This window comes from Carassius gibelio, chromosome B10, assembly GCF_023724105.1.
Source record: "Carassius gibelio isolate Cgi1373 ecotype wild population from Czech Republic chromosome B10, carGib1.2-hapl.c, whole genome shotgun sequence".
Classification (NCBI taxonomy): domain Eukaryota; kingdom Metazoa; phylum Chordata; class Actinopteri; order Cypriniformes; family Cyprinidae; genus Carassius; species Carassius gibelio.
This window is the reverse complement of record NC_068405.1, coordinates 19852378-19878957: the sequence shown is the minus strand read 5'-3', so window position 1 is coordinate 19878957 and position 26580 is coordinate 19852378. Positions and strand designations below refer to the sequence as shown.

General features: G+C 37.3%; 2 protein-coding genes across 8 annotated transcripts; both read right to left on the bottom strand.

Moving 5' to 3' along the window:
• Positions 1–590: 590 nt before the first annotated feature.
• On the bottom strand, positions 591–22466 carry LOC127966333 (transmembrane protease serine 2). Of its 7 annotated transcripts, none has more exons than XM_052567240.1 (14): positions 22308–22466; positions 22136–22234; positions 19110–19368; positions 18720–18812; positions 18530–18637; positions 7173–7302; positions 6840–6932; positions 6627–6670; positions 2952–3114; positions 2709–2878; positions 2244–2339; positions 1983–2125; positions 1706–1858; positions 591–1585 (listed from the first exon to the last, which is right to left on the bottom strand). In XM_052567240.1, the coding sequence occupies exons 2-14, from the start codon at positions 22151–22153 to the stop codon at positions 1577–1579; spliced, it is 1479 nt and encodes a 492-aa protein (XP_052423200.1). In that variant the 5' UTR covers positions 22154–22234; positions 22308–22466; the 3' UTR covers positions 591–1576. The 7 variants fall into 7 exon arrangements, with proteins under 7 accessions (XP_052423200.1, XP_052423204.1, XP_052423203.1 ...); XM_052567244.1 differs by having other exon boundaries at positions 18530–18616; XM_052567243.1 differs by lacking the exon at positions 18530–18637 and adding an exon at positions 7385–7492.
• Positions 11918–18339, bottom strand: LOC127966336 (transmembrane protease serine 11B-like protein). The gene is made up of 6 exons (XM_052567246.1): positions 18318–18339; positions 17951–18077; positions 17532–17627; positions 17271–17413; positions 12028–12146; positions 11918–11947 (listed from the first exon to the last, which is right to left on the bottom strand). The coding sequence occupies exons 3-6, from the start codon at positions 17590–17592 to the stop codon at positions 11941–11943; spliced, it is 330 nt and encodes a 109-aa protein (XP_052423206.1). The 5' UTR covers positions 17593–17627; positions 17951–18077; positions 18318–18339; the 3' UTR covers positions 11918–11940.
• Positions 22467–26580: the final 4114 nt, after the last annotated feature.

Genomic DNA, 26580 nt, shown 5'->3' with positions numbered 1-26580 from the left:
CAGACCTTGATTTCCAAATGAAATGCATTTTATCTGAAAAGAGGACTTTGGACCACTGAGCAACAGTCAGGTTCTTTTTCTCGTTATCCCAGGTAAGATGCTTCTGATGTTGTTTCTGTTGGTAGCCCTTTTCCTAAAGACATCTGAGCGTGGTGATTCTTGATGCACTGACTCAAGCTTCAGTCCACTCCTTGTGAAGCTCCCCCAAGTGTTTGAATCTGATTTGCTTGACAGTTTTCTCAAGCTTGTGGCCATCCTTGTTGCCTGTGCACCATTTCTTACCCAATTTCTCCCTTCCAGTCAACTATTTATTTAATATGCTTTGATACAGCACTCTGTGAACAGTCACCCCTTTCAGTAATGACCTTCTGTGACTTACTCTCTTTGTGGAGGGTGTCAATGATTGTCTTGTGGACTATTGCCAAGTCAGCAGTGTTCCCCATTATTGTGGTTTCAAAGAACAAGAGAGACCCAGAATTTATACTGTAGTGTTGGTCATTTAATGAAAGTCAAACGTAAATATTCTAATATTTTCAGATACTGGATTTTTGAATTTAAGTTAGTTCTAATCATCAAAATGAAAACCAAGAAACTTTTTAAATGTTTTATTTTACATGTAATGAATCTAGAATATATGAAAATGTCACTTTTTGAAATAACATAAATATATATATGTTCACAATATTCAAACTTTAGATGCACATGTATACAGTATCACAATATCCAAGCTCATATTCAGTATTCTATTACAATTTCATATTTAACACATACAAAATCTTATATAAAATATAATGAAGTTCAAGTCATAAAATGTGTAATAAAATGTAGAATGAAATATGTGGCAGAGATTTTATTAAGACTGAACATGGGTAATTGAGATAAAAATGTATTAGAAATTTGATGTGTAGTATTCCGTTTAGCATTCGATTCCACTCTTTTAAAGAGAATTTTCCTTTTTAACTTATTAGGCATGCTGCTTTTTTGTCAGAGACGACATTAAATATGTATATTTACACAAATTAATTTAATGAGAAGACAAAAAGGCAATTAAACGTGAAAAAAGAAATAGTGTTCAGTCAGACATTCATGTACATTTTAAAATAAAATATTTTTTCATGACCGTCAAATGACCGTTTTTTCAAGACTTTTTTCATGACCGTGTCTGTTCACAGTTCTGAGGACAATGGTTATATTGTCTGTCACACCCTGTTATCAAATACTGTAATAATGTAAATGTGAGCTGCTGTGGTGACAAAGACAGCCAGAGAACAGAAACATGTCAGTGGAGTGAGATTGTCAGGTAGGTTCTTTTTTGTTATTTTACTATTATTTTAATAAAATCATTTGTACAATTGTTCTCTTTACACAAAACATACAACAACAAAAAAAGAAAGAAAAGTGCATATTGTAGCTTAATGTGCAATTCACTTCATTACGAACACTGGTGAAAATAAATAAGTGCTTATTTTAGATTTATGTGATAACATTAATATGAAAGCAAAAAAATAAATGTACACTGTCACAGTTCCAGCGATTTGGATCAGTTGCTCTTCTCAAAAAACCTTATATTAAAAAGTTAATATTTCTGAAAACAAAACAAAACAAAAACAGTTGTTTGTCTTATGCCATGTATAATAATGATGATAATAATAATAATAATAAATTTTCTGTGACACAGTTTGGAGATTTATATTGGAAATCTTACCCGCATTTGTTCATGTATCCAGTCAAGGAAGTAGGTCACATTTCCGTAGACTCCGGGCTTGTTTCTGAAAGCACATCCATCACCCCAGCTAGTGTCCCCAACCAGCCACCATAGAGAATTCTCTTTTGTGACCAGAGGACCCCCACTGTCCCCCTGTTTGGAAGAGCACTTATTTAATTTGGCCTTTGGCACATACATTACATTTACTTTATTCTAATTAACTCTTTTGAATGATCAAGCAGCTTCTAACTGTGTTTATACAGAGTGTGTTTCTGACCTGACAGGAGTCCACGCCACCCTCCAGCTTGCCAGCACAGATCATGGTGTCTGTGATTTGTCCGTTATACACTGCTCGGCTGTTGCAAGTCGTTCTGTCGATTAGCTGGATTTTGGCTTCTTGTAGGGTTTGTGAGGAAGATCCTTAAAGAAAACAACATTTGCTTGTCATGCATGAATCAGGAATCATTGCACATGCATATGGATCTGTAGGTATTTTAGTACAGTTCTGTTGGGATTTGCTCTTGAAAAAGTTTCAAACCTCCACTAAACAGTGACCCCCATCCAGTGACATAACAATCCCGTGGAGCAGTGAAGTACATGCCTTTATTGGGTAGACACACTGGCCTGACGTTCGCTGAAACAAGAAACAGAAATTGTCGGCATTCAAAGCTGTATTGTTCTTCTGTAAATGTTCAAGCTGCTCTTTTCCACACAGTGAAAACAGAACTTTACACTATCTAGTTCCAAAAAGCACCACAAAAGTCCATTCAACTCATTTCTATTCTTCTGAAGTCATTTGAATAGGCTCATATATTAAATTTAAATTAAATTAAATTTATGCATTTAGCAGACGCTTTTATCGAAAACAACTTACAGTGCATTCAGACTAACATTTGTTCCCTGGGAATCAAACCCACAACCTTGCGCTGCCACTATTAGTCAATTTATTAAATGATCATGAAATTTTCTTATTGGCTGGGGGAAAATTGTGTGTGTGTCTTACATGTAATCGTGAGAGGACTGCTTAGCTTCATCAAGGCAATGTCATTCTCATCGGTTACTGGGTCATAGTTGTGCATGATAATTCGGCTGACAGAACTGCCGGTGGCCGACAGCATCTCGGGAAGATTCAGATATCCAGCATACACAGTCCAGACCCTTGCATCTGATCTCCTGCACCAGTTTGTCATTTATTAGAGTTCATCATAAATTGTCAAACGAGACTGTACTAAACGAGAGTACTTACTCATGCACACAGTGAGCCGCAGTGACGATCCAGTAAGGTGTAATGACAGACCCGCCACACAAATGCACTCCGGAAATTTGCAGGCTGACCTGCCATGGCCACACCCCCTTAGAGGTCACCGTGGTTCCTCCCACGATTCGGGTCCCGATGTTCCGTCCGCAATCTACAGGATTCGGAGATCAGTATCAGGGTATGTGTAAAGTGTAGATTTCCAAGCTACAAGCTATACTTCATATTAATATTTTATAGTAATTATAATATTTAAAAGGTTGGTTCACCCCAAAAATGAAGACTCTCATCTTTCATATGAGATTGAGGAAAAGATGATAACAAATTTGTAAATTGGTATCAGTGTTATATACAAATATTATGTATTTAACTTCTTATGTAATAATATTATGAATTTGTGTTTATTTTTTTTATTTTTCAGTTAAGTGATATTGTCAAAATATAATGTAATACTTTTGAGTTATAAGCTTTTTTAATAATACTGCTATGTCATAATTATTCAACGCCTATTCAACATTGCTGTTTTTAAATCACTTATTTGCATGGTGGGGAATAAAACAGTCTCAAAACACAATTAAGCCTTTAGAAACTCTATTAAAAAAAAGAATTAGCTTGAGTTGTTAAACACACAGTTAGCCCATGCATGTGCTGAAGTTGAGTAGCAAAAATGTCAACAGAGAAAAGCACAATATCATAAAATTGTTAATCAGAGCAACTGAGAAAAACCTGCAATGTACAGCCAAAGACTTGCAAGATGACCCGATGAAAGGAGGAAAACCATTTCAGTGCAGTGTGTGTACTGTATGAACTTGTACAGCGGTACTGTATGTCTGCTGCAAAAAAGCTAAGCTAATAAGCAGAAGAACACCATCTCCATCGTCAAACTTGGAGGTGGATCAGTCCTGTTATGTTCATTTTGACAAGAATTGTGATGCCTTTGGTGCAAAGACTGAAGCTGATGATCAATGGACTTTACTGCAGGACAGTCATCCCAAAGTACACATCCAAATCTACTACTGCTTGGTTCAGGGATCAGTCATAGAATGTCCTTGAGTGACCTGTTCAGTCTTCAGGCTTAATTTTCATTGCAAATATCTGGTTGAATTTGAAGAAAGCAGTGGCAATGTGAAAACCAAAGGTGATCAGTGATCTGAAAGCTTTTTTAAGGCGATGAATTGTTACGATCGGAACCCAGGGAAACACAGAAGACGAGAGATCCAAATGCAATGTGGTATTTATTGGGTAATCCAAATAAGAATCCAACAAGCAGGGGTCAAACCAGAAATCAATCCAAAACAAACAACAATAAGGATAGGAAAAGGAACAGGAATTGGAATAGGAACTGGAACAGGAAACTCGGAAGGCGAGAAAACTGGGTGACGGAATGAAAGGACTCCATGAAGACAAACAGAAAAAGACCGGTTAATATATGCAGGGTAATGACTATCAAGTGAAGACACCTGAGTGCAATTAACAGGAGTGAAATTACTGTGATGAAGGGTCAAGGCTTTGTGGGAATTGTAGTGCCTACGGTGAGGTGCCTATGGGGAAGTGAGACCACTAGTGGAGACTCAGGGAAACAGAAACCAGACAGCGTGACATTACCCCCTCCTCCACGGAGCAGCTACCAGATGCTCCACCCGAACTCAAGAAGAGACCAAGGAACACAGAGACCAGGAGGGAGGTGGAATGGCGGAGGACCAGGGGGAGGGACGGGGGGCCAGGTAAAATGGAGAAACAGAGACAAGAACTGCAAAAAACAAAAACAAGGAGCCCAGGAGGGAGGTGGACCTGCGGAGGATCAGAGGGAGGGACAGAGAGCCAGGTCCATAGAGGGAAACAGAGAGAAAAACAAAAACAAGGAGCCCAGGAGGGAGGTGGACCTGCGGAGGATCAGGGGGAGGGACGGAGGGCCAGGTCCATAGAGGGAAACAGAGGGAAGAAGAGCAAAAAACAAAGACAAATAAACAACAAAACACAAGTCCAGGAAGAAACATTTGCTCAGTGGCCCAGGGCCGAACCGACAGGGCAGGAATCCAGAGAGGAGCAAGGCGGAGTTGGAGCCATGTGGTCGAGACAGAAGCCCACCAGGGTGGCGCAGAAGACCACCACATCCGTGCGGTCGAGGCAGAAGCCCACCAGGGCGGCGCAGAAGACCACCACATCTGTGCGGTCGAGACAGAAGCCCACCAGGGCGGCGCAGAAGACCACCACCTCCGTGCGGTTGAGACAGAACCCACCAGGGCGGTGCAGAAGACCACCATATCCATGCGGTCAAGGCAGCGACGCTGTGCCGGCGGCCATCTTGCACAGTGACGTTGGGCTGGCGACCACCTTGTGCTGTGGCGCTGGGCCGGCGGCCAACTTGTGCTGTGGCGCTGGGCTGACAACCATACTGTGCAGTGGTGCTGGGCTGGCCTGTTTGCAGACCCCGGTCCAGAATCGGCCATTCCACCGGGAGAATGGCTGGGGCATCCCACGGAAGCCGATGCTGCAAGTAGAACACGAATTCCCAGAAACCAAACGCGTCCAACTGATCCATCTCTATACGAGGTACCGGGTCATCCAGACCTGTGTTGAAAATGTCTTTTAGGGCCGCATCATCATATCCCATACTATCCACCAGGGTCCAGAACACATGTGCAATAGCACCCACCTCATTGCCCTCTTGGCAGAGGGTGGTTAATTTTATATATTTTGCCCTCTGCTCCACCATACTGGCTGGGGAACGGGAATGAAGTCCCACACCACTTGATCTCAACATGGATGGAGTCCTTCTGTTACGATCGGAACCCAGGGAAACACAGGAGACGAGAGATCCAAACGCAGTGTGGTATTTATTGGGTAATCCAAATCAGAATCCAACAAGCAGGGGTCAAAACCAGAAATCAATCCAAAACAAACAACAATAGGGATAGGAACAGGAAGGCGAGGAAACTCGGAAGGCGAGGAAACTGGGTGATGGAATGAAAGGACTCCATGAAGACAAACAGAAAAAGACCGATTAATATAGGCAGGGTAATGACTATCGAGTGAAGACACCTGAGTGCAATTAACAGGAGTGAAATTACTGTGATGAAGGGTCAAGGCTTTGTGGGAATTGTAGTGCCTACGGTGAGGTGCCTATGGGGAAGTGAGACCACTAGTGGAGACTCAGGGAAACAGAAACCAGACAGCGTGACATGATTGGGCCAAGACTGTAGTCGAGAGATGACAGAAGCTTTAAACACTTACAGACAGCGTTTATTGGTGATTTTAAATAATAAAAGATTCTGCACAAAGGGGATTGAATAATTTTGAACATGAATGTTTAGAGCCAATTTGAATTTTATCATTATTCATCAATGTTCCATACTCAGAATCACTCAAAAGTGCATTAACAAACTTTCTCTAATACTTTACTGAAGCCTTTGCTGAACTGATTTCATAAAATGTTCTCCGTAGCAAATTGTCTTGCAGGTCAAGGGGGTTGAATAATTTTGATTGCAACCGTATATAGCAAACTTCTATTTTTAACTTTATTTACAGTTTTATTCAAGGTAATTCTAATTTTCTTACTTTTTGACATTTTAGTTAACACAAAAGAAGGGCAACACCTAAAAAACACAGATTTATTTATTTTACAAAAACACATACAAAAAAAAGAACTTGGAACTATTATCTTACCTATACATTTGAGTGCCACTGCTTTGTTAGATGGACAGTCTGAACTGAATTATCATAAGAGAAACATAAAAAGCCTTTAAACAAGCTGATTATAGGGAACACTACTAACCAATAAATAATGTTAACTGCAATAAAATAACCAACATGCAAAACCTAAACCTTTTAGATATGAAGTACTAGATAATTCTGTATTAACAGAACTCTGTTGCGTACGTTTTACTGAGAAAACCTGTCAGATTGGAAGAGCTGAGAGAATCGGTCTTCACCAGCATGTAGTCAATCTCCTCATAACCCACATAAGTGCTCCTTAGAGATAAACCACACACAAACACAAAGCACATATTACAAATCACCTCATACAAAACACATTCTGTAAATGTACTAATATTCCTGTGATGTCCATTTTTCACATGATCCTTCACAAATCATTTTAATTTGGTGCTCATAAAGCACTGAGTATTATTATTATTGATGATGAAAACAGTTGTGCTGCTTCATATCTTTTGTGGCAACTGTAAAGTAGTAATAACAAACTTCTAACATTACCTCTCGTATCCCATCATCTCACACGCTTGCTGTCCGAGGCTGTCATTCCATCTATCTGAACACACATTCTCCCATTTTCGGGTCACATTTGAATACATCTGAAGAAGGAAATTAGATCCAAACAGACGAACTACAAATACAACAACAGAAAGTACAGTAAAGATCTTTGAATGGAATCAATTCAACACGTCGGACAATGTGTCAGCACTGACTTTCATCGTCTCCCAAAGGACAGTTCTCCATGCCGTCACACCACTGCGAAAGACTGACATGTTTGTTATCTGTCTGACAGCGAGATCCTAGCAAACAATCAAACAGACCTGTTGGAGTAGACGAAGGATATCAGAGCCAGAAATCACTGGGTAGATGAACTGCAAGACATCCAGTGTGAGAGTTTCTTACCATAAAACCAAAGCACCGCAGCTATGACCCCAGCAACGACCAGCAGGGTGATGACTATGCCAAGAATAAATGGCCATTTTTTTCTCCTGGAAGCTGTTAAAGAATCAAAGTTCATGAGAACCGATATTTAGAACATGAAAATGACTAAAATAGGTTAGAAGGAATAGTTCACCCAAACAAGAGAAAAGAAAAAATGTTTTGCTAATTAAACAGTCTTTGCTCCCCATTGGCTTCCATAGTAAAATACTAAAGGCTACCAGATGATGTTTGGCTACATACGTTCTTCAAAATAATCTTATGTTTTCAGCAGAAGAATGAGATCCATATGAGTTTGGAACAACTTGAGGGTATGTAAATGATTTATCTTTGGTGAACTATTCCTTTAAGAAGCATTAAATACATTTGTGAACCGGATTAACATCAAGGTAGAGTCCAGATGTGAACGTGTGGTGTGTATTAACAGGTGCAGCTTGAGGCGTATACTGATGGAGGTTCTGAGCAGGCGAGTATTTCTCTGAATTCTGGTATAGATGTTGTGGGTTTTGGGGACCGGGGTACTGAGGTAAAGCTGGATATATTCCAGAAGGAGGCAGATATGGATGGGCCTGCTGCTCTTCATGTTGGAAACCATAGTTCAGCTGAGAAAGACTGTCATATGTCTGAAAGAAATTTGAGTTTAATCAGCTTTTGTCAGGGTTTTGCAACCTGTTTTGCTCGAAAAGGATATCAAATTAGAAAATTATACAACAAAAAGTTACTTTAGAGGACTGTGTCCATGTTAACAATTACAATATGACTAACAACAATGTGAAGACTGTTCCAGGAAATACATACCTATTAAATAAACATGGTTCCTTATTTGAACAATTACACTCACTGTTTACGCTTTTAAATGACACTGATAAACTTAGGTATTCAACATGCCTTTAGCAATTCAATATTTCAACAGGAATAGAGACATGAAATGAGCTATACTTGCTTTTGTCTTACAACACTGGTAAAAAAGAAAATATACATTGAAATTATTGCTATTAATATTTAAAAATAATAGTTGTTGTATTTTGTAAAATATTAATTTTACATTGGTAAATATCAAATACCATCATAACAACAACTGAATAACTAGATTAATTTTATGCATAAATTGTAAAGGTATATAACAAAGTTCCCTGTTGCTTATTCAGAAAATACTTCCTTGTCTGCCTTAGACAAATCAGAAACTCAGCAAAAACAATTGTGCTTCATGTTTTCACCAGTTTTTCATGAATTCAAATCTAACTGGCTTTCCTTTTTTAAAACATCAAACGACTTTTCTGATGAATCATTCATTAAGTCCTCGGTCTTTTCCCCAGGACAGTTAATGCTTTACAAATATAGCTCATCTGTTGACTGACAGTGTCTGTATTGTTACATAAAATGAATGACAATCAAAATACACCAGGGACTAAATGATCCAAATATGGCAGAAGAGGATAAATATGTTCAGATAGGAGTTAAGAAAAGGAAAAACAACAATATATCATATCATTACCGTATCTGCTGTCTGCATCGTTTGCCTTTGGCTTTATTTGAACTGCAAAACGCAATCCAAAAAACACTAGAACTTGAATCTCAAACTTAGATCTGCTGACTAAACATACAGCAAAATATTAATCAGAAACAGCAACGCATCCGTATGAAATGATATATTATGCCATACAAATTATAATAATTTATAGTAAAACTGACCTGCCAGAGGGTTCTCCTTGTGTCTGAGTGTTAGCGGACTCTCTGTCCACTCTCTGTATGTGTAATAAGCAGCCAATGGCACAACTTTGCTTTATAAGCAGCGGAAACACTCATCAGTCAGGTGTATATAAAATATCACCTGGTGACCCAAGAGTTTATAACTCAGAGCATCCAACTGCTTTTCTTTTGAACAATAACTTGGTTTTGTATTGAAACAACTTTGCATTGTAAATTACTAACCAAAAAAGGTGTGTCAATAATAGGAAAACATTCTTCCTCTTAAAGCTGCTTCCTTCTAGCTCACTTATTTCTACAGTGAGAGTGAGGTACAACAACTGCATGAGATTACATTCGTTTTTAGCTTTTAAAAGAAGTTTCTTTGGCTTGCAAGCGCAAATGTACATTTTCATGTTCCCTTTTTCTCATAACATAACATTTCCATAAGTTGCTTAACTTTATTCTCTGTGATTTCAATGCTATGGTTCAAACCCTCTGAAGTCATATGCTAGCTTTGTGTGGGAGCTGAACCAAAAGTTTAGTCGTTTACAATGAAAAGCTTCCACTTCGTAGCTCAAATCTAATTTGTACACATTAAGCATGCAAGTAATTTACCTTCTGCAGGTACACTAAATATTCCCCTTCAATTTGGCAAGTCATAATCTATTACAATACACGAGAATCAAACAGATTTGGTATTGTTGTTGATGCACCAGTGTTATTACAGTATCACTGATATACAGTACACACTACATAGGTTTTATTTATATTTAGTAATAATAATATTAGTTTATTTGCATATTTTCAGTCTTCGTTTTTAAGTCATTCTAATGTGTTTTTGTTATTGGTTAAGGTCCTTGAAGTTTTTATCTTAATATTTCATTTAATTCCAAGATTTGTTTTGGTTGCCGTATTAGTTTCCATTTTGGTTAACTGTAATTTTAATATATTTGACAGTGAAGGAAATTTGAGAGACGCAGCAGTTAAGAATTTAAGAAGACTTAAAATGTAATGTTATGGTACTTTTAATTGTGCTTTTTGACACTTTTGGAGCGTGAAAAATCAGCTGCTGGTCACCATTTACTTGCACAATATGTAAAACAGCAGCAGACAATGGCATGAGGATGAGTAAATGACAAAAATATGAATTATCAGATGTACTATTTCTTTAAATATCCCTTTAAGTCACAGCAAATAGTAAATCAAACACTATCCCCCATGTGTGTCAACAGATGTGACCTTTGCAGGCCTTTGAACTTTGTGTATCTTATGTTACACAAGAGAGCTGTTTTTTTTAGCTGGTTTCAATAGCATATATGAAAATATATATGAACAAGGCCAACTGTAAGTTTTTATTTAAATCATTATGTAAAACTATAAAACCATTACAAGGCTTTATATGATGAAGGTTTTATCTGTTACAAGCTAACTAGACTTCCTGTTCAACTTCCTGATGCTCTGTTCACACAACAGCCACATTAAAAACAAGCTGTAAAGATAATCTTATTAAAAAGCGTGGCTTTCCAAACTCAGCTCTCACTCAGGGGTCAGTCTGGCCCTGCTGTTATTCAGTAACTAAGTAATTCAGTAAGTCAATGAGCCAGTACTTTGACATTCATGATGTTACAAGTGCTCTCACAACATCTTGTTAATATATGACTCATCTCTTTGATTGAAGCACAATAACATTTAAATGAAAAATAGAAGGAAGAAACGTCAAATTAAAACTTAAAAAAAGTCTCTGAGTACTTCGTAGAATCAACACAAGGTGTAATGTTACGTGATAAGAGCGGTGTCTGGAGGTTATTATTGAGATTAGATCTGTAAAAGGCCTACTATTGTGTTTAGAGAGATTGATAAAGGAAGTCAGAAGAATTAATGTTGTCAAATGTACCAGTATAGAAACCCCTTCTGAGTTTTATTTTTTAAAAAAAAATTTTTTTTTAAATTTAATGTCAGGATAAAATATTGTAACAGAAGAATTTTATTTTTTATTGATTCATTATAGTCTGTGAAAAGCGTCCATTAGCCAATCAGCAAACAGAGCTCAAAGCACACACCCCATCTGGTGTTCATTCAGGTGAAATGCATTATTTCTGAGTATAATCATCAACAAAAACAAACTCTTAAACTCTTTTATTAAAACATTATTTTGTTTGGTTATAACAAAATATGCATAGAGTGCACAGAAAAACGACTACAAGTTTGTATTGTATGAACATTGACAACTTTGTTTCCTATTTTAATTGAAAAACAGGACTGACCTCACATTAATGATGAAAGTATATATGACTCAAGGACCAAATCCTACACACATTCTGTGGATTAAAGTGCAAGTCCTAATATTTCTGTACTGCCCAGATTTCAGATTGTGTACTATGTGTCCTACGATTCTCGCCCCTGACAATCTAGAAACCATAAAACTGACACATTCATTATTAGGCAAATCGAATTACAGTATGTCAATATAGTGAACAGTGATGCATGAGAAGCATGTTGCATATATTTACCCAATTGGATGTCCGAAGGAAACTGCTCCAACCATTGTTATTGACTTTGTTGGGGTCAATGTCTAACATCTTGATGTTGGCCAGCACCATGACAATGAAGGCCTTATTCTCTTACTTTACACCGGCTGCCTTCAGGACCTGTGTAAAACAGATGTTACTACCCCGAATGACTTCAAAAACACATTAGATTAGCAATAAACACATAAACATCAGCTAACCTTGGGGACAGCGAAGGCTGGAGCGATAGGGAAATCGATGGGGGCCACAGCAGCATCAGCAAAAGCTGTGAATTAGGATAAAATGGTGATCTAGATGTGAATCTAGCAAACATAGTTCTCTGAAAAACAAAAAACAGGCCATTAATGATTAGCTAACTACATCTCAGCACCTAGCTATAAGTAGCAAAGCTTCCAAATCAACTATTCAGGTGCCTGGTCATATACTGTAATTAGAATATCATCAAAAAGTGAAACGTATATTATATTCATTCATTACACATAGACTGATATATTTCAAATGTTTATTTCTTTTAATTTTGATGATTATAACTGACAACTAAGGAAAATCCCAAATTCAGTATGTCAGAAAATTTGAATTTACTTAAGACCAATACAGAGAAAGGATTTTTAGAAATCTTGGCCAACTGAAAAGTATGAACATGAAAAGTATGAGCATGTACAGCACTCAATACTTAGTTGGGGCTCCTTTTGCCTGAATTACTGCAGCAATGCGGCTTGGCATGGAGTCGATCAGTCTGTGGCACTGCCCAGGTGTTATGAGAGCCCAGGTTGCTCTGATAGTGGCCTTCAGCTCTTCTGCATTCTTGGGTCTGGCATAGCGCATCTCCCTTTTCACAATACCCTATAGATTTCCTATGGGGTTAAAGGGTTAGTTCACCCAATAATCAAAATCATGTCATTAATAACACCCTCATGTCGTTCCAAACCCGTAAGACCTCCGTTTATCTTCAGAACACAGTTTAAGATATTTTAAATTTAGTCAGAGAGCTCCGGTTCACGAATGAATCATTAGATTCTTAGATCTTCTTGAACCAGTTCACCAAATCGAACTGAATCGTTAAAAGCAGTCCGATAAGCCAATAAGCATTAATCCACAAATGAGTTAAGCTGTTAACTTTTTTAATGTGGCTGACACTCCCTCTGAGTTCAAACAAACCAATATCCCGGTGTAATTCATTTACTCAAACAGTACACTGACTGAACTGCTGTGAAGAGAGAACTGAAGATGAACACCGAGCCGAGCCAGATAATGAACAATAGACTGACTCGTTCACGAGTCAAGAACCGTTTCTGTCAGACGCATCCGATTCGAGAAACCGAGGATCTGATGATACTGCGCATGTGTGATTCAGGGTGAAACAGACTGACACACAGAGCGTCTGAACCGAACTGATTCTTTTGGTGATTGATTCTGAACTGATTCTGTACTAGTGTTATGAGCGCGGGTAAACCAAAGGCTTGAATCAAGGGCAATCATCACAAATGAAGTCATTAGGTTGAGCGCAAAAGAACCGGTGAATCGTTTTCTTCAACCGGTTTATTGAATTGAACTGTCCGAAAGAACTACTGGTGATCCGAAAACTGATGCAACCTGTTCTTGACTCGAGAACGAGTCAATCTTTTGTTCTCTATCTGGCTCGGCTCGGTGTTCATCTTCAGTTCTCTCTTCACAGCAGTTCAGTCAGTGTAATGTTTGAGTACATGAATTACTCCGGGATATTGGTTTGTTTGAACTCAGAGGGAGTGTCAGCCACATTAAAAAAGTTAATAGAGACACGAACCGCTTTAAACGATTCAGTTCGATTTGGTGAACTGGTTCAAGAAGATCCGGATATATCGAGTGATTCATTCGCGAACCGGATATCACAAACTGCTGTGTTTTGAACTCTCTCACAACAGACGCGGAAGAGAAGACAATGATGAATAAAGTCGTAGTTTTTGCTATTTTTGGACCAAAATGTATTTTCGATGCTGTGATGTCACATGGATTACTTTGATGATGTTTTTCTTACCTTTCTGGACATGGAAAGTAGACCGTACACACAGTTTCAATGGAGGGACTGAGAGCTCTCGGACTAAATCTAAAATATCTTAAACTGTGTTCCGAAGAAAAACGAAAGTGTCACACGGGTCTGGAACGACATGAGGGAGAGTTATTAATGACATAATTTTGATTATTGGGTGAACTAACCCTTTAAGGTCAGGCGAGTTTGCTGGCCAATTAAGATACCATGGTCCTTAAACCAGGTACTGGTAGCTTTGACACTGTGTGCAGGTGCCAAGTCCTGTTGGAAAATGAAATCTGTATCTCCAAAAAGTTGGTCTGCAACAGTAAGCATGAAGTGCTCCTAAACTTCCTGGTATATGGCTGTGTTGACCTTGTATCTCAGAAAACACAGTGGACCAACACCAGCAGATGACATGGCAACCCAAACCATCACTGACTGTGGAAACTTTACACTGGACCTCAAGCAACGTGGATTGTGTTCCTCTCCTCTCTTCCTCCAGACTCTGGGACCCTGATTTCTAAAGGAAATAAAAACTTTACTTTCATCAGAGCACATAATTTTGGACCACTCCGCAGCAGTCCAGTCCTTTTTGTCTTTAGCCCAGGCAAGACGCTTCGGACGCTGTCTGTTGTTCAAGAGTGTCTTGACACAAGGAGTGTGACAGCTGAAACCCATGTCTTACATACGTCTGTGTGTAGTGGTTCTTGAAGCACTGACTCCAGCTGCAGTCCACTCTTTGTGAATCTCCCCCACATTTTTGAATTGGTTTTGTTTCACAATTCTCTCCAGTGTGCAGTTATCCCTATTGCTTGTACACTTTTTTCTACCACATTTCCTTCCCTTCGTCTCCCTATAAATGTGTTTGGCCACAGAGCTCTGTGAACAGCCAGACTCTTTTGCAATGACCTTTTGTGTCTTGCCCTCCTTGTGCAAGGTGTCAATGGTCGTCTTTTGGACAACTGTCAAGTCAGCAGTCCATGATTGTGTAGCCTACAGAATTAGACTGAGAGACCGTTTAAAGGCCTTTGCAGGTGTTTTGAGTTAATTAGCTGATTAGAGTGTGGCACCAGGTGTCTTGAATATTAAACCTTTTCACAATATTCACATTTTCTTAGATAATGAGAAAATTAATTTATTTATTTATGCTTATTTCCTTAGTTGCCAGTTACAATCATAAAAAAAATTAAAAGAAATAAACATTTGAAATATATCAGTCTGTGTTTAATGAATGAATATAATATACAAGTTTCATTTTTTTAATGGAATTAGTGAAATAAATCAACTTTTTGATGATATTCTAATTATATTGCCTGCACCTTTTCAGTAGCATGACAGCAAGTCAAAATAGTGTTGTTTTACCAATAACAAGACTTTTATTTTTCAAATAACGTGATGTAACCATTTAAAAATGCTATAAATTTAGGGCACCAACAATTTCTCGATTCAATTAGGATAGGCGATTTTGATAAAACCTTGATTGCATTTTTCCTGTGTTGTGTAATCTGCAAAATACTGGAAGTGGCGAATTTCACAGACGAGAATCCATGAAACACATTATTAGACCGTTTGATGTCCTGATATTCAAGAAATTACAGTGGCTGTAGCTTTTCTAACATAAAGAATTTAATTTAAGAGGAGTGAATTGATACAGCACTCTGTGAACAGCCCCCCCCCCCTTTCAGTAATGACCTTCTGTGACTCAATGATTGTCTTGTGGACTATTGCCAAGTCAGCAGTCTTCCCTATCAAGAAGAGCTAAGTTAGCCTAATTCACACAAGCTCTTGCTCTCTTTCTTATAATTTTATTAATAACTGCATTAGAACGCTATCAACAGCCCAAGCCTCCGCTACCAGCTTTAAAATGACGTTTTGGTACTAGCAAAAGAGGCATTGAATGAGATGCGGAAAACAAATAGTCCTACTCACAATAGTGATTTAAGTACCCTTAAATCCCTTTAAATATAATATCTTATCGATGTCTTGAGGTGTGGTAACCGTAGTGTAAGTGGAATAATTGACAACAGGTGTTGAACTATTAGAAAAATAATGCACAAACGAGGTGGTGATGTGGTGATGCCATTGTACCTCGGGTGTGCAAATATTTACATGATGGTCATTTAATGAAACTCAAAATGTAAATATTCTAATATTTTGAGATACTGGATTTTTGACTCATTTGACTCAGCTGTAAGCTCTAATCATCAAAATGAAAGCAAGGACACTTTTTTTTTAATAAGTTACAATAAATTCATTTTTTTCCCCACAATATTCAAACTTTAGATGCACCTGTATATCACAATATCCAAGCTCATATTCAGTATTCTATTACAGTTTAATACTTAACACATACAAATCTTATATCAAATATAAAGAAGTTCATAAAATGTGTAATAAAATGTAGAATATGTGGCAGAGATTTTATTAAGACTGAACATGGGTAATTGACATGAAAATGTGTTAGAAATTTTATTTATAATATTCCATTAAGAACTATAGAGAATTTAACATTTTTCATTATTATGCATCCTTTTTTTTTTTTTTTACTCATTTTAAATCAGAAACTACATTAAATGTGTATATTTATAAAAATTCATTTAATGAAAATGCAAAAAGGCAATTAAACATAGCGAAGCAAGAAGTAGTGTTCAGTCAGACATTCATATAAATTGTAACATAAAATCTTGATTTTATCCATGACCGTGTCTGTCTCCAGTTTTATTGACAGTAACACCGTTATCAAATGCTGTAATAATGCAAATGTGAGCTGCAGCGGTGGCAAATCCAGCTAGAGAACAGAAACATGTCAGTGGTATGAGATTGTGAGGTAGTTTTCTTTTTTTTATATACATATATATAAAAAATAATTTGTACAGTTATGCTCTATACAAAACATACAACAAAAAAGACAGAAAAGTGCACATTGTAGTACTAACACTAACATTATTTTAGATATATGCGAAAACTTTTATATGAAAGCAAAAAAATAAATGGACACTGTCACAAGTTCCTGAGAGTCAGCGATTTGGATCAGTTGCTCTTCTCAAAAACCTTTATATTAAAAAGTTAATATTTCTGAAAAAAAAAGAGTTGTTTTTCTTATATCATGTATAATAATATTAATAACAATACATTTTCTGTGACACAGTTTGGAGATTTATATTTGAAATCTGACCCACATTTGTTCATGTATCTAGTCAAGGAAGTAGGTCACGGGCTTGTTTCTGAAAGCACATCCAACACCCCAGCTAGTGTCCCCAACCAGCCACCATAGAATTCTCTTTTGTGACCAGAGGACCCCCACTGTCCCCCTGTTTGGAAGAGCACTTATTTAATTTGGCCTTTGGCACATACATTACATTTACTTTATTCTAATTAACTCTTTTGAATGATCAAGCAGCTTCTAACTGTGTTTATACAGAGTGTCTTTCTGACCTCACAGGAGTCCACGCCACCCTCCAGCTTGCCAGCACAGATCATGGTGTCTGTGATTTGTCCGTTATACACTGCTCGGCTGTTGCAAGTCGTTCTGTCGATTAGCTGGATTTTGGCTTCTTGTAGCATTTGTGATGAAGATCCTTAAAGAAAACAACATTTGCTTGTCATGCATGAATCAGGAATCATTGCACATGCATATGGATCTGTAGGAGTTTAAGTACAGTTCTGTTGGGATTTGCTCTTGAAAAAGTTTCAAACCTCCACTAAACAGTGACCCCCATCCAGTGACGTAACAATCCCGTGGAGCAGTGAAGTACATGCCTTTATTGGGTAGACACACTGGCCTGACGTTCACTGAAACAAGAAACAGAAATTGTCAGCATTCAAAGCTATATGGTTCTTCTGTAAAACAAAAAGGAGATATTTTGCAGAATGATCAAGCTGCTCTTTTCCACACAGTGGACACAGACGTTTATACTATCTAGCTCCTCAAAATAGTCCATTTAACTCATTGCTATTCTTCTGAAGTCATTTGAATAGGTTCGGACTATAAGTCGCACCTAAGTATAAGTCGCATCAATCCAAAAATACGTCATGATGAGGAAAAAAACATATACAAGTCACACTGGACTATAAGTCGCATTTATTTAGAACCAAGAACCAAGAGAAAACATTACCTTCTACAGCCTTCAACAGAACTCTGTTGCGCACGTTTTACTGAGAAAACCTGTCAGATTGGAAGAGCTGAGAGAATCGGTCTTCACCAGCATGTAGTCAATCTCCTCATAACCCACATAAGTGCTCCTTAGAGATGAACCACACACAAACACAAAGCACATATTACAAATCACCTCATACAAAACACATTCTGTAAATGTACTAATATTCCTGTGATGTCCATTTTTCACATGATCCTTCACAAACCATTTTAATTTGGTGCTCATAAAGCACTGAGTATTATTATTATTGATGATGAAAACAGTTGTGCTGCTTCATATATTTTGTGGCAACTGTAAAGTAGTAGTAACAGACTTCTAACATTACCTCTCGTATCCCATCATCTCACACGCTTGCTGTCCGAGGCTGTCATTCCATCTATCTGAACACACATTCTCCCATTTTCGGGTCACATTTGAATACATCTGAAGAAGGAAATTAGATCCAAACAGACGAACTACAAATACAACAACAGAAAGTACAGTAAAGATCTTTGAATGGAATCAATTCAACACGTCGGACAATGTGTCAGGACTGACTTTCATCGTCTCCCAAAGGACAGTTCTCCATGCCGTCACACCACTGCGAAAGACTGACATGTTTGTTATCTGTTTGACAGCGAGATCCTAGCAAACAATCAAACAGACCTGTTGGAGTAGACGAAGGATATCAGAGCCAGAAATCACTGGGTAGATGAACTGCAAGACATCCAGTGTGAGAGTTTCTTACCATAAAACCAAAGCACCGCAGCTATGACCCCAGCAACGACCAGCAGGGTGATGACTATGCCAAAAATAAATGGCCATTTTTTTCTCCTGGAAGCTGTTAAAGAATCAAAGTTCATGAGAACCGATATTTAGAACATGAAAATGACTAAAATAGGTTAAAAGGAATAGTTCACCCAAACAAAAGAAGATGAAAAATGTTTTGCTAATTAAACAGTCATTGCTCCCCATTGGCTTCCATAGTAAAATACTAAAGGGTACCAGATGATGTTTGGCTACATACGTTCTTCAAAATAATCTTTATTGTTCAGAAGAGTTTACAAGTTTGGAACAACTTAAGGGTAAGTAAATGATTTATTTTTGGTGAACTATTCCTTTAAGAAGCATTAAATACATTTGTGAACCGGATTAACATCAAGGTAGAGTCCAGATGTGAACGTGTGGTGTGTATTAACAGGTTCTGCTTGAGGCGTATACTGATGGAGGTTCTGAGCAGGCGAGTATCTCTCTGAATTCTGGTATAGATGTTGTGGGTTTTGGGGACCGGGGTACTGAGGTAAAGCTGGGTATATTACAGGAGGAGGCAGATATGGATGGGGCTGCTGCTCTTCATGTTGGAAATCATAGTTCAGGTGAGAAAGATTGTCATCTGTCTGAAAGAAATTAGAGTTTAATCAGCTTTTGTCAGGGTTTTGCAACCTGTTGTGCTCGAAAAGGATATCAAATGACACTCTGTAATAAATGATTAACTTAGGTATTAAACGTTCCATTAGTAATTCAATATTTTATCAACAGAAGAGATATGAAATGAGCTATACTTGCTTTTATCTTACAACACTGGTAAATTGTTTTCTTATTTCAGATTTCATGTACTTAAGTGTAAATGTCCACTATAGACTACTTGAAATTAAATATTATATTGCATGAATTAATATTTTATTTTATATATTTTTATTTTGTGAAAGGAGCAAAGTAATATTTAGTGTTAATATATTACCAAATACATTAATTGCTGAATATTAAATTCCATACAAAAAAAATGTAACACAATAACTATTATTAATGCTATTAATATTTAAAAATAATAGTTGTTGTATCTTGTAAAATATTAATATTACATTGGTGAATATCAAATAGCATCATAACAACAACTGAATAACTAGATAGATAGACAGAAATTTAAATATTTAGTCATTAACATTAGATTCCCATTTGAAAAAAAAAGAAAGTCTATTTTGAGTTTACTTTAAATTTATGCATAAATTGTTCAGGTATATAATAAAGTTCCCTGTTGCTTATTCAGAAAATACTTCCTTGTGAAAATGATCTGTGAAATAACAAACTGCTGCCTTAGACAAATCAGAAACTCAACAATTATGTTAACAATTGTGCTTAAAGTTTTCACCAGATTTTCATGAATTCAAATTTAACCTGCTTTCCTTTTTTAAAAGATCAAATGACTTTTCTGATGAGTTAGGTGCTCAGTTTTTCCCCAGGACAGTTAATGCTTTACAAATATAGCTCATCTGTTAACTGACAGTATCTGTATTGTTTCATAAAATTAATGACAATCAAAAGACACCAGGGACTAAAAGATCCACATATTTACATTTCGTCATTTAGCAGATGCTTTTATCCAAAGCATTGAAAGCAATCAAAAACAACAAAATAGCAATATACAGTACAAGAGCTATAACAAGTCTCAGTTAGCTTAAATGCAGTACATGTAGCAAAGGCTTTTAAATCATATAATAAATCTAAAGGAAAAGGATAGAATAGAAAAAGAATAGAGCAAGCTAGTGTTAAAGTACAAAAAGATTAGAAAGGTAGTTAGATCTTTTTTTTAAAGAATAGAATTAGAATAGTGAGTGGTAAAGTTAGAGGGTCAAATAAAGATTGAAGAGATGTGTTAAGCTGATTCTTGAAGATGGCTAAGGACTCAGCTGCTCGGATTGAGTTGGGGAGGTCATTCCACCAGGAGGGAACATTTAATTTAAAAGTCCGTAAAAGTGATTTTGTGTTTCTTTGGGATGGCACAATCAAGCGACGTTTACATTACAGTAAGCTGTACGCAAGCTTTTAGAGGGCACATAAGTCTGAAGTAATGAATTTAGGTACAAGGGTGCAGAGCCAGTGTTGGTTTTGTATGCAAACATCAATGCCTTGAATTTTATGCGAGCAGCTATTGGTAGCCAGTGCAAATTAATAAACAGAGTTGTGACATGTATTCTTTTTGGCTCATTAAAAACGAATCTTGCTGCCACGTTCTGGATTAATTGTAAAGGTTTAATAGAACTGTCTGGAAGACCTGCCAAGAGAGCATTGCAATAGTCCAGCCTGGACAGAACAAGAGCTTGAACAAGGTGTTGTGCAGCATGTTCCGAAAGAAAGCGCCAGAACTTCTTAATGTTGAACAAAGCAAATCTGCAGGACCGGACATTTTTTTTCTGAGAAAGTTAGCTGATCATCAATTTTAACTCCAAGGTTTCTGGCTGTTTTTGAAGGAGTTATGGTTAAAGTGCCTAACTTGATGGTGAAATTGTGATGAAACGATGGGTTTGCTGGAACCACAAGCAGTTCTGTCTTGGCAAGGTTAAGTTGAAGGAGATGGTCCTACATCCAGTAAGTAATCCTGAGATGCCCTTTGTCAGTAGGGTTGACAGGAGGACCTGGTGGTTAACCGTGTCAAAAGCAGCAGACAGATCACGCAGGATAAGTATTAAAGATTTGGATTCCGCTCTTGCCAGTCTTAGGGCTTCCACAAATGAGAGCAAGGCAGTCTCAGTTGAATGTGCACTTCTGAAACCAGATTGGTTGCTGTCAAGGAGGTTGTCGGTTTGAGAAAGGCAAAGACTTAGTTGAACACAGCTTGTTCAAATGTTTTTGCAATGAAAGGAAGAAGGGAGACTGGTCTGTACTTCTCTAAAAGAGATGGGTTGAGGGTGGGTTTCTTAACTAGTGGAGTTATACGAGCCTGTCTAAATGTTGAGGGAAAAACACTAGTGTGGAGAGATATGTTAATGATGTGAGTGAGTGCAGGTACAGCTGCAGGAGAAATGGCTTGAAGGAGATGAGATGGAATAGGATCAAGTGGACAAGTAATAGGATGATTAGAAAGGATGAGTTTGGAGACTTCTGCCTCAGAGAGTGAAGAAGGATGTGAATGAGTGTATGTTTGCTGGTGAGATGTGCTTGATGGACTGTGGTGTGGAAAATTATACATTAATGTTTTTAATTTTATTAATGAAAAACATGGAAAAAGTCGTCAGCTATTAGAGATGAAGCAGGAGGGGAAGAAGAGGACAAAGGAGTGAGGAAAATGTTTTAAAAAGCACGCGAGAGTTAGACAAGTATAGCAGAAGATATTAAATATGTTCAGATAGGAGTTAAGAAAAGGAAAAATAACTATCATGTCATTACCTTATCTGCTGTCTGCATCGTTTGCCTTTGGCTTCGTTTGAACTGCAAAACGCAATCCAAAAAACACTAGAACTTGAATCTCAAACTTAGATCTGCTGACTAAACAGCAACGCATCTGTATGAAATAATTTATAATGCAATACAAATTATAATAATATATAGTAAAACTGACCTGCCAGAGGGTTCTCCTTGTGTCTGAGTGTTAGCGGACTCTCTGTCCACTCTCTGTATGTGTAATAAGCAGCCAATGGCACAACTTTGCTTTATAAGCAGCGGAAACACTCATCAGTCAGGTGTATATAAAATATCACCTGGTGACCTATATAAATCAGAGCATTCCACAATTTTTCTTTTAAATAATATCTTCGTCTTACATTTCTCTAGCATAGATAAGATAACTTTGCATTGTACATTACTAACTAAAAAAGGTGTGTCATGTGTTTAAGTAACTTACTTTCAGCAGGTACACTAAATATTCCCCTTCAATTTGGCAAGACATAATCTATTACAATACACGAGAATCAAACAGATTTGGTATTGTTGTTGACGCATCAGTGTTATTATAATATCACTGATATACATACTACATAGGTTTTATTAATATTTAATAATAATATTAATATTATGAATTCGTTTTTTATTTGTATATTTTCAGTCTACATTTTTAAGTCACTTTAATGTGTTTTTTGTTATTGGTTAAGGTCCTTGATGTTTTTATTTTAATATTCCATTTAATTGCTAGATTTGTTTTTGTTGCCGTATTATTTTCCATTTTAGTTAACTGTAATTTGAATATATTTGACAGTGAATGAAATTTGAGAGAAGCAGCAGATTCGTCTCTCTTTCATGAATCAATTATATGATTTAAGAAGACTTGAAATGTAAAGTCATGGTACTTTTAATGGTGCTTTTCAACACTTTCGGAGCTTGAAAAATCAGCTGCTGGTCACTGTTTACTTGCACAATATGTAAAACAGCAGCAGACAATGGCATGAGGATGAGTAAATGACAAAAATATGAATTATCAGACGTACTATTTCTTTAAATACCCCTTTAAGTCACAGCAAATAGCAAATCAAACACTATCCCCCATGTGTGTCAACAGATGTGACCTTTGCAGGCCTTTGAACTTTGTGTATCTTATGTTTTACAAGAGAGCTGTTCTTTTTAGCTGGTTTCAATATCATAAATGAAAATATATATGAACAAGACCAACTGCAAGTTATTATTTAAATCATTATGTGAAACTAAAAAACCATTACAAGGCTTTGTATGATGAAGGTTTTATCTGTTACAAGCTAACTAGACTTCCTGTTCAACTTCCTGATGCTCTGTTCACACAACAGCCACATTAAAAACAAGCTGTAAAGATAATCTTATTAAAAAGCGTGGCTTTCCAAACTCAGCTCTCACTCAGGGGTCAGTCTGGCCCTGCTGTTATTCAGTAACTAAGTAATTCAGTAAGTCAATGAGCCAGTACTTTGACATTCATGATGTTAAAAGTGCTCTCACAACATCTTGTTAATATTTGACCCATCTCTTTGATTGAAGCACAATAACATTTCAATGAAAAATAGAAGGAAGAAACGTTAAATCAGAACTTGATAAAAAGTCTCTGAGTACTTCGTAGAATCAACACAAGGTGTAATGTGACGTGATAAGAGCGGTGTCTGGAGGTTATTATTGAGATTATTCCTTTTGTGCTGAAATGTTGCTTGCAACCGAGAAAAATAGTTAACTCATTTGTGTTAAATAGTTAACAGGCATCTTTTAGGTGAAGTGACCAAAAATATATTCATATTTATTTAGACACGATTTTTAATTAGAATTTGCTATTTCACAAATAATGTGTGAACATATACAGGTGCTTCTCAATAAATTAGAATGTCATGGAAAAGTTCATTTATTTCAGTAATTCAATTAAAAATACGAAACTCATGTATTAAATAAATTCAATGCACACAGAGTGAAGTAGTGTAAGGCTACCTCCACACGAAACCGGAGTTTACCCCAATCCGATTTTTTTCCCCTCGTTCTAAAAAAAAAATCCCATCCACATGGCGTCGTATCAAGAAATATCTGCCTCTACACTAAACCAGTGAAACCGACTGAAAATGATGTAGTATACATGCCAGATCAGTATGTGGCGCTGTCATTTTACCACAGAGATACACTAAAAATTAAGAAGACTTGAAGCATGCACATAAACCTTGCACGCTGTATGCCTCCATGAGGACAGGGCCTAAGTCTTTGCTTCTTTTAATTGTGATGATTTGTCTCGCATTTAATAAAAACCCACCAAATCACATCTCAACAAATTAGAATATAATGACATCCCAATCAGCTAATCAAGTCAAAACACCTGCAAAGGTTTCCTGAGCCTTCAAAATCTCTGACAATCAATGACACCCTTCCCAAGGAGTGTAAGTCACAACAATTGATTGCCAATAAGCTGGCTGTTCATAGAGTGCTGTATCCAAGCATGTTAAGAGAAAGTTGAGTGGAATGAAAAGTGTGGAAGGAAAAACATGCACAACCAAACGAGAAAACCGCAGCCTTATGAGGATTGTCAAGCAAACTGGATTCAATAATTTTTTAGAACTTCACAAGGAATGCACTGAGGCTGGGATCAAGGCATCAAGAGCCACCACACACAGAAGTGTCAAGGAATTTGGCTACAGTTGTCATACTCCTGTACCACAGACAATGTCAGAGGCATCTAACCTGGGCTAAGGAGAAGAAGAACTGGACTGTTGCCAGTGGTCCAAAGTCCTTTTTTTAGATGAGAGCAAGTCTTGTATTTCATTTCGGAAACCAAGGTCCTAGAGTCTGGAGGAAGGGTGGAGAAGCTCATAGCCCAAGTTGCTTGAAGTCCAGTGTTAAGTTTCCACAGTCTGTGATTATTTGGGGAGTAATGTCATCTGCTGGTGTTGGTCCATTTTGTTTTTTGAAAACCAAAGTCACAGCACCCGATTACCAAGAAATTTTGGAGAACTTCATGCTTTCTTCTGTGGACCAGCTTTTTGAAGATGCTGATTTTATTTTCCAGCAGGTTTTGGCACCTGCCCACACAGCCAAAAGCACCAAAATTTGGTTGATTGGCCATGGTGTTGGTGTGCTTGACTGGCCAGCAAACACACCAGACCTGCACCCCAAAGAGAATCTATGGGCTATTGTCAAGAGGAAGAAAAGAAACAAGAGACCAAACAATGAAGATGAGCTGAAGACCACTGTCAAGGAAACCTGTTGAGATGGATGAGTTGGTGGGTTTTTGTTAAATGCGAGCCCAAATCATCACAATTAAAAGAACCAAGAACTTAAACTACTTCAGTCTGTCTGTCTTGAATCTATTTTATACAGGAGTTTCACAATTTGAATTGAATTACTGAACTAAATAAAAAATAAAAAAATAAAACTTTTCTCGACATTCTAATTTATTGAGAAGCACCTATATACACACACACATACACACACACACCCACACATGGTACAGGTCCTGTTCATATAATTAGAATATCCTAAAAAAGTTGATTTCACTAATCCAATCAAAAATTTGGATTTTTGAAAAGGTTTGATATTGAAGACACCTGGTGCCACACTCTAATCAGCTATTTAACTCAAAACACCTGCAAAGCCTTTAAATGGTCTCTCAAGGCGTTTCTCAATGTCAAGGATACTTCCTTGGCAGGACTGATCCTTCCAAGTCATTTCCTTCAGAGGCTAGGCGAGACTCCTGTTTAGCATTCGGAGAACACGTAAATGGAACAGGCTAGCAAGTGCACGTAATTGCCTCATTACGTCAGTGAAAAGGTCCGTTTGAATAACGCTTTGAATGGTATCGTTAAATTACTTTGGACAACTTAACTAGTTATTTATAAAAGAAATGCTGATGACGCAACCAACTTAACAATTTTAAAATGACAGGTTCGGTTCAGTTAACCATTTGTATTTGTATAATTTACAATATGAATATGGTATTAATTTGTACTAGCATTTAAACGTTAAACTTTACTTATATTTACTACAGTTATAACAAATGTTTGGTAACGGAAATAGAAACCGTTAACGCTCCGACAGATGTCGATGACGTAGCATCCTCAAAATACTGGCTTCTGAGGATCCTTCCTTGACATTGAGAAACACATTCAGTCTAGTTCTGTATGCTCCACAATCATGGGGAAGTCTGCTGATTTGACAGTTGTGCAAAAGATGACCATTGACACCCTGCACAAGGAGGGCAAGATACAAAAGGTCATAGCAAAAGAGGATGGCTGTTCACAGAGCTCTGTGTCCAAGCACATTAACAGAAAGGCGAAGGGAAGGAAAAGATGTGGTAGAAAAAAAGTCTACAAGCAATAGGGATAACCGGACACTGGAGAGGATTGTGAAACAAAACTCATTAAAAAATGTGGGGGAGAGTCACAAAGAGTGGACTGCAGCTGGAG

Excerpts from the sequence above, each read along its gene's own strand:
- LOC127966336 (XM_052567246.1), bottom strand. The coding sequence starts at position 17,592 with ATGTACTTCACTGCTCCACGGGATTGTTACGTCACTGGATGGGGGTCA. Across the intron at positions 17,414-17,531 it reads GGGGTCACTGTTTAGTGGAG|GATCTTCATCACAAATGCTA; the intron begins GTTTGAAACTTT and ends GTTTTCTTTAAG. Across the intron at positions 12,147-17,270 it reads GTGGCGTGGACTCCTGTGAG|AGAACTATGTTTGCTAGATT; the intron begins GTCAGAAAGACA and ends TTTGTTTTTCAG.
- LOC127966333 (XM_052567240.1), bottom strand. Across the intron at positions 2,879-2,951 it reads GCGGCTCACTGTGTGCATGA|GAGATCAGATGCAAGGGTCT; the intron begins GTAAGTACTCTC and ends AAACTGGTGCAG. Across the intron at positions 2,126-2,243 it reads GGGGTCACTGTTTAGTGGAG|GATCTTCCTCACAAACCCTA; the intron begins GTTTGAAACTTT and ends GTTTTCTTTAAG.